This window comes from Salvelinus sp. IW2-2015, linkage group LG19, assembly GCF_002910315.2.
Source record: "Salvelinus sp. IW2-2015 linkage group LG19, ASM291031v2, whole genome shotgun sequence".
Lineage (NCBI taxonomy): Eukaryota > Metazoa > Chordata > Actinopteri > Salmoniformes > Salmonidae > Salvelinus > Salvelinus sp. IW2-2015.
The window spans coordinates 31,407,367-31,415,945 of NC_036859.1; the positions used below are offsets into that span (position 1 = coordinate 31,407,367).

General features: G+C 40.9%; 1 protein-coding gene across 1 annotated transcript; it reads right to left on the reverse strand.

Annotated features, from left to right (window-relative positions):
• Positions 1-580: 580 nt before the first annotated feature.
• LOC111979711 (small ribosomal subunit protein eS28) lies at positions 581-6,561 on the reverse strand. The gene is made up of 4 exons (XM_024010384.2): positions 6,468-6,561; positions 6,138-6,185; positions 2,599-2,721; positions 581-705 (listed from the first exon to the last, which is right to left on the reverse strand). The coding sequence occupies exons 1-3, from the start codon at positions 6,504-6,506 to the stop codon at positions 2,599-2,601; spliced, it is 210 nt and encodes a 69-aa protein (XP_023866152.1). The 5' UTR covers positions 6,507-6,561; the 3' UTR covers positions 581-705.
• Between the last annotated feature and the right edge of the window lie 2,018 nt (positions 6,562-8,579).

Genomic DNA, 8,579 nt, shown 5'->3' on the forward strand with positions numbered 1-8,579 from the left:
ACGTTAAGATTCGGTCAGGCAACAAAACCCAGCCTAACTAAAACAGCAAAGTGTTCCATGATGTACAAACTGATATCACATTCCACTTCATAAATATTTCAATCTAATGACCATACAATATTTCTACAGTGGCAATGGGCCACTGTGTACTCAAATAGTCCAAGTACAGGCTGAAGTTCACCCATGCACCACCTACCCACCMCTGTAGATCTGAAACTATTAATAGGTGTAAGCAACATGGTGAAGATTTCATCCAATCCAATTCTATCAAATCTACCAAGGGGGCATGTTCAGTTTAAAATTAAAACGCAGCAGAACATTCCAGAGACAATGTAAAGTACATCACATGGTTCCAGTGATGACCGCTGCTACGTCATCCCCTGTACTTCAAATTCAGCACCCGTATTATTATTTTTTTGCAGTACGAGGTGTGAATTCTATGTCGTAATAGGATAATCCAAATCACAAGTTGGCATTAATACCATATTATAGAAAAGAGAGTACATTAAMATAAACTACCAAGTGCAGATCTCAGAACACGTCTACACATGTTGGCCATTGAACAGAAAAATGACAAATCTTTGCCTTGAACAACATTTTATTTAATTAACTTTGCACAAGTGAGATGTGGGGCCATTTTCAGGTGTACTGATGGGGTGTCATCTCCAGAGGCTTTCGTTTGGCATCGCACATCTTCCCCGACCACTGCAAGGAAAGAGGTGGGAATTCATTAATTTACGCACATAGCTAACACTTTGAAAAAACTAAATAACAGACCCAAGGACACAAAACTAACATGACCTCAACTTGTCCCTGGGATGATACACATGGAAGTAGAGATGAATGATTTCCCAGTCCACCTACACCATTATTCACATACTATGAAGCAGTAATTTTAGTGGTTGTAGTGAGTCGTTCTGAGCTCCCTCGAGGGCCRTGGCCAGCAGCCTTGGTATTTAGTTCCCTTAGCTTCTGGTGCCAAGAACATTACATCAGTGAGTGTACTTGCACTGGTGGCAGTCTAAAAGCCGACCAAAAATATTACACTTCAGGAATGGAAACCACTCCTGCAGGATTGTTCCAGCCCTACTTGGGCTCCCGAGTGAAGCAGCGGTCTAAGGCACTGCATCCGTGTTAGAGGCGTCACTACAGACACCCTGGTTCGATTCCAGGCTGTWTCACAACCGGCYGTGATTGGGAGTCCCATAGTGTCGGCGCACAATTGTCCCAGCATCATCCGGGTTTGGCTGGTGTAGGCCGTCATTGTAAATAAGAATTTGTTCTTATTTGGATAGAAAACTCTAAAGTTTCTAAAACTGTTAAAATAATGTCTGTGAGTATAACAGAACTGATATGGCAGGCGAAACACCGAGGACAACCCCCCCCCCAAATGTCAGCTTACCACTATTTTCAATGGCTAGTATTTTAATAATAAGGCCAAGTCCTCCCAGATTGCAGTTCCTAGGGCTTCCACTAGATGTCAACAGTCTTTAGAAAGAGTTTCAGGCTGGTTTTTGGAAAAGTTTTTCTAGGTGGCTCCCATTTTGGCTGTTGTGTTTCTAAGCGTGTGGAGGAAAGCGCGTTTTCTTATTTATCTCCGGTAATGAACATACTATTCTCCRTCTTAAATTGTATTGTTTATTTGCGTATTAGGACACCTAAGGTTTGATTATAAACGTTGTTTGACTTGTTTGGAAAAGTTTATTAGTAACGTTTGGGATTAATTTTGTATGTATTTTGATGGAGGGAAACAGTGGATTATTGACTGAAGCGCGCCAGCTAAACTGAGTTTATGGATATGAAGGACATTATTGAACAAAAGGACCATTTGTGATGTAACTGTGACCTTTTGGAGTGCCAACAGAAGAAGATCAAAGACAATTTAATATCGCTATTTCTGACTTGTGTCGCACCTGCCTGGTTGAAATATGATTTTCATGTGTTTGTATGCGGGGTGCTGTCCTCAGATAATCGCATGGTTTGCTTTCGCCGTAAAGCCTTTTTGAAATCTGACACRGCGGCTGGATTAACAAGAAGTTCAGCTTTATTTTGATGTATAACATATATTTTCAAGAATGTTAAATATTTGAATTTCGCGCTCTGCAATTTCACTGGATGTTGGCCAGGTGGGACGCTACCGTCCCACATACCCTAGCGAGGTTAACTGAGTTGCATAGTTAAATAAAAATAAATAAACACAACTGCGCCTCAGGACCAYGATTAACTGAATCGGGAGTGATAAGGTTAAAGCAAAACCATGTGCACACAACTTTTTTCTAAGAGTACATTTGAAGGCCCTTACCATACTTGAAATCTAAGTTCAGGTTAAACAAAAAAAATTCAGTTGAACATATTTTTTGCAATATTTCAAGTACTCCAATTATTTTTAGTATTTTTTWTTKWAYTTAATGCGGTTGTTTCTACGTAACAAAGGTATGAAATTATTTGAAATACAATTTCGTTTTGGGCTTACTTGAGGTCAATTTGCAGTGTAAAAATTATTATAATTATGTTYAGGCTGCCCGACCATCTGCTCTGACAAACCGGCCCGTGGCTTAATCTAGTTGCCTGCCCCAACTTTGTATGAATAGTACACACCTATCGTAGCCTCCTGGCTTCCCTTTCAGACTCCAGAAGTGTCAACACATCGCCTTCTCTGACTGGCCCCTTCACATTCCTGATGATGGACCGGTTGCTGTCATCCATGAACTCCACACGGACCTGAAAGAGAAAGGCAGGATACATTAGAACAGGGTTTCCCAAACTAGGGATTGCAAGAGTGATTTGTAATAGACTCATAGCTCACAAAAAAGTAAGCACGGACTGATTACTTTTAAATCAAATTAACATTGGGGTCATGATTTACAGTTAAAACCATAACTAGTGTTAGCGTCCATTGTTTGTTGCGTCACCCGTGATAAATTTGAAAACATGTAAACKATTTACGATTCACCACCCCCATTTCCACAACGAGTGCCTGACACCGTTTGCCGAGGCTGTGTGTGAAGCCAGGGTGCCGTGTATGAAGTATCTAATTAGTATCTAACAATTTCTAAATTGTTACTAACTGTAAAGCATGAATTTAACCTTACTGGGCTTAAATTACTGTAATGTATTTGTACCRCCTAATTTGCATATCACCATCTTAATTGAATTTCTACTTTCATAAAGACCTGTCTGCAACCTTTGACAGGGACCTAAATACTATTTAAATCAGACCCCATCTGAAAAGTGTTTAGTGAACTGGTCCATTTGTATCAATCCGTTGACAGTTGCCAACTACACCGAAAAAATATATAAAACACAACAATTTCAAATATTTAACTGTTACAGTTCATAAAGAAATCAGTCAATTTAAATAAATTAGGCCCTAATCTATGGATTTCACATCACTGGGAATAGATATGCATCTGTTGCTCACAGATACCTTAAAAAAAAAGGGAAAAAAGGTAGAGGCGTGGATCGGAAAACCAGTCAGTATCTGGTGTGACCACTCGCCTCATGCAGTGCGACATCACCTTCGCATAGAATTGATCATACTGTTGATTGTGGCCTGTGGAATGTTGTCCCACTCCTCTTCAATGGCTGTTTGAAGTTTCTGGATATTGGCGGGAACTGGAACGCTCTGYCGTACAAGTCGACCGATTAAATCGGCATGGCCTGAATAATTAGGGACGATTTGATATTTTCATAATCTGTAATTGGCATTTTTGGACACCGATTACATTGCACTCCACGAAGAGACTTGCAAATAAGTCTCCTTGCAAATAATCAGTGGTAGCTGTTAATTTATCATCGTATCACAGCCTACTTCACCAAATGGGTGAAGATTTAACAAGCGCATTAGCAAAAAAAAGCACTGTTGTTGTACCTAACATCAATGCCTTTCTTAAAATCAATACACAAGTATATATTTTTTAAACCTCCATATTTAGTTAAGAGAAAATCATGATAGCAGACAATATTAACTAGGGAAATTGTGTCACTACCCTTGCGTTCTGTGCAAGCAGAGTCAGGGTATATGCAGCAGTTTGGGCCGCTAGGCTCGTTGCGAACTGTGTGAAGACCATTTCTTCCTAACAAAGACCGTAATTAATTTGCCAGAATTTTACATAATTATGGCATAACATTGAAGGTGGTGCAATATAACAGCAATATTTAGACTTATGGATGCCACCCGTTCGATAAAATACGAAAGAGTTTGGTATTTCACTGAAAGAATAAAAGTTTTGTTTTCAAAATTATAGTCTCCAGATTTGATCATATTAATGACTTAAGGCTTGTATTTCTGTGTGTTTATTATATTATAATTAAGTCTGATTTGATATTTGGTAGAGCAGTCTGAGCAGTGGTAGGCAGCAGGAGGCTCGTAAGCATTCATTCAAACAGCACTTTCCTGCGTTTGCCAGCAGCTCTTCGCAATGCAGCGATGTTTATGACTTCAAGCCTATCAACTCCCGAGATTAGGCTGGCAATACTATAGTATAAGACCATCCAATAGTCAAAGGTATATGAAATACAAATGGTATAGAGAGAAATAGTCCTATAATAACTACAACCTAAAACTTCTTAACTGGGAATATTGAAGACTCATGTTAAAATTAACCACCAGCTTTCATATGTTCTGAGCAAGGAACTTAAACATTAGCTTTTTTAAATGGCACATATTGCACTTTTACTTTCTCCAACACGGTTTTAGCATTATTTAAAACAAATGGAACATGTTTCATTATTTATTTGAGACCTAAGATTTTTTATTTATGTATTATATTAAGTTTAAAAAAAGTGTTCATTCAGTATTGTTGTAATTGTCATTATTACAAATGTATATATAAAAATTGTCCGATTAATCGGTACCTGCTTTTTTCAGTCCTCCAATAAATCGGCATCGGCGTTGAAAAATCATAATCGGTCCATCTCTAATCCAGAGAATCCCAAACATGCTCAATGAGTGACATTGCCTGGTGAGTATGCAGGCCATGGAAGAACTGGTACCTTTTCAGCTTCCAGAAATTGTGTACAGATCCTCGCGACAGGGCCGTGCATTACGCTGAAACATGATGGCGGCGGATGAATGGCACGACAACGGGCCTCAGGATCTCATCACGGTATCTCTGCATTCAAAATTGCCATCGATAAAATGCAATTGTGTTAGTTGTCCGTAGCTTATGCCTACCCATACCATAACCCCACCATGGGGCACTCTGTTCACATCAGCAAACCACTCGCCCACACAATGCCATAACCAGCGTCTGCCATCTGCCCGGTACAGTTGAAACCAGGTCTGATCTGTGAAGAGCACACATCGCCACAGCGTGCCAGTGGACATCGAAGGTGATCATTTGCCCACGAAAGTTGGTTACGACGCCAAACTGCAGTGCAGTCAAGATCCTGGTGAGCTCGAGGAGCATGCAGATGACCTTCCCTGAGAGTTTGACAGTTCTTCGGTTGTGCAAACCCACAGTTTCATAGGCTTTCTGGGTGACTGGTCTCAGACCTTGCTGCAGGTGAAGAAGCCAGATGTGGAGGTCCTGGGCTATCGTGGTTACACGTGGTCTGCGGTTGTGAGGCTGTTTTAGAGTGGCCCTTTGTCCCCAGCACAAAGTGCACCTGTGTAATTATCATGCTGTTTAATCAGCTTCTAGATAATCCATCCACCTCACAGGTGTGGCATATCTTGACAAAGGAGAAATGCTCACTAACAGGGATGTAAACAAATGTGTGCGCAACATTTGAGAGAAGTAAGCTTTYTGTGCGTATGGAACATTTCTGGGATATTTTATTTCAGCTCATGAAACCAACACTTTRCATGTTGCGTTTATATTTTTTGTTCAGTRTAGTTTCTCAGGGATGAGATGCACAACATCTGTCATTACTTGGATTTTCCATGAAATGCTACATAGCTAGTTGGCCGACTAGTGACCTCAAATGCCACCAACAGTCTACCTATACATGACAATCTTAGACATTAGCAWGTGGCATAGCCAGAAGAACTACAGAATGTGAGAGCTCAAGGACTAGTTTTCTGCACAAGGCGTCACCATTAGCTAACTTGCCATTGACATTCTTCTCAACTGGTTGGGTTGGCTAGAAAGCCAAAACTGTAACGTTCACTTTTTCAGAATGTAGTAACATACCTGGGTACACTGCCCCTGGGAACCCGTTCTCCCGAGCACCTTGGTGACCTGGAGAAGAAATTTAAACAGACAATTACACAACTGGGGTAAAGGGAGGGGGAAATAAAGAGCGTGTTCTTTAGCTATCGAGTTGTTAGCTACAGTAACTAGCAAATGGCTGCTGTAGTACTCYCAGCACGCGCAGGCCACCGAGCAATGAGGACCGATGCTCCGTTCAAGTATAAACGTGGTATTAACTTACCAAAAATGAGCTCAAATGAAACAATGAGTATTTACGAATTTAAATGTTCATGTATTTAARATATTTCACAAAGGATTGGATTTTCTTACTCTAGCAAGCTTGATCGGCTGCACGCGGCTGGCATCCATATTGTCAGGTTAGACCGGAAAGGAAGTCACGTGGTGCGCAGTACAGTATATATTCAAGCTGTAATACAAAATATTTTAACCTCTTAATAAATCTACATACTTCATATTTTATTTATATTGTACATGACCTGCGTTTAAAAATAAATCTCCCTGAATTAAAAACATCGCCTATGTAAAAGAAGTGTAGATTTCCAGTTCCGGTAAACTGGTTCATTCATGCCGCATTCACATGCTGTACTATGAAACTGAACTAGGAAACGCTGACATTCCGAGTTTTGTTAAATGTTTATCGAAATACATGTGCTGCGTTCAACCAGTTAGCATGTCGGACATTTCCGAGTTTTGACTAGCACTTGAAAGCGGCAACATAAATATYTTATTATCTCTGTTTCATTCCACTCTGTAAAATAGGGGGTGGGGGAACTGAGATGCACCATCTYTGATTATATGAATAATCAATGTGCTGCCTTTGATTTCTAATAATAGTTGTATAATAAATGTTTTATATTATAGGTATATTTTAAAATAGCAAAGACAAAGCCTGATAAACTAATTAAAGCATTGTGTGGAGTATTTGACATCGATAGAAAGTAGAATTTCAAAGGACTAGACATAACAAATGCATTTGTAATGACACAAATATACAGTATATCAATAAAAATGTTTAGGCTACTACTGGACAACAGTAGTAGCCTATATTGGCTTGTGTTATGCTAATGTGAATCGGTACATAAGCCCATTATTACCCTAAACCAGGGTTCCCCAAATGATGGCCCGCAGGCCAAATTTGTCCCGCAACGGATTTTATGTGGCCCAAGTTTTTTGAGCAAAAATACACTGAACAAAAGTATACATGCAACATGCACGAATTTCAAAGATTTTGCTGAATTACAGTTAATGTAMGGAAACCAGTCAATTTAAATAAATGAAGCCATAAATCTATAGATTTTACATGACTGGGAATACAGTCATGTATCTGTTCGTCACAGATTCCTTAGGGGCATGGATCAGAAAACCAGTCAGTATCTGGTGTGACCACCATTTGCCTCATGCAGCGCGACACATCTCCTTCGCAGTGAGTTGTTCAGGCTGTTAATTGAGGCCTGTGGAACGTTTTCCCACTCTTCAATGGCTGTGTGAAGTTGCTGGATATTGGTGGGAAATGGAACACGCTGTCATACGTCAATCCAGAGTATCCCAAACATGCTCAATGGGTGACATGTCTTGTGAGTATGCAGGCCATGGAAAAATGGGATATTTTCCGCTTCCAGGAATTGTGTACAGATCCTTGCGACATGGGGCCGTGCATTATCATGCTGAAACATGAGGTGATGGCGGCAGATGAATGGCACGGCAATGGGCCTAGGGATCTCCTCACGGTATCTCAGTGCATTTAAATTGCCATCGATAAAATGCAATTGTGTTTGTTGTCCATAGCTTATGCCTGCCCATACCGTAACCCCACCATGGGGAACCCTGTTCACAACGTTGACATCAACAAACCGCTTGCCCACACGATGCCATACACGCTGTCTGCCATCTGCCTGGTACAGTTGAAACTGGGATTAATCACACTTCTCCAGTGTGCCGGTGGCCATCGAAGGTGACCATTTGCCCACTGAAGTCAGTTACAAYGCCGAAGTGCAGTCAGGTCAAGTCCCTGGTGAGGACGACGAGCATGCAGATGAGCTTCCCTGAGATGGTTCTTCGGTTATGCGAACCCACAGTTTCATCAGCTGTCCTGGTGGCTCGTCTCAGACCACCCCTCAGGTGAAAAAGCCGGATGTGGAGGTCCTGGGCTGGCGTGGTTACACGTGGTCTGTGGTTGTGAGTCCGGTTGGATGTACTGCCAAATTCTCTAAAATAACATTGGAGGTGGCTTATGGTAGGGAAATGAACATAAAATTATCTGGCAACAGCAATAGTGGACATTCCTGCAGTCAGCATGCCAGTTGCATGCTCCCTCAAAACTTGAGACTACTGTGGCATGGTGTTGTGTGACAAAACTGCACATTTTAGAATGGTATTTTATTGCCCTCAGCACAAGGTGCACCTGTGTAATGATCATGCTGT

Coding starts and splice junctions, on each gene's coding strand:
- LOC111979711 (XM_024010384.2), bottom strand. CDS start 6,506: ATGGATGCCAGCCGCGTGCAGCCGATCAAGCTTGCTAGA. Junction 6,186..6,467: donor AGCCGATCAAGCTTGCTAGA/GTAAGAAAATCC, acceptor TTTCTTCTCCAG/GTCACCAAGGTGCTCGGGAG. Junction 2,722..6,137: donor CCCAGGGGCAGTGTACCCAG/GTATGTTACTAC, acceptor TTTCTCTTTCAG/GTCCGTGTGGAGTTCATGGA.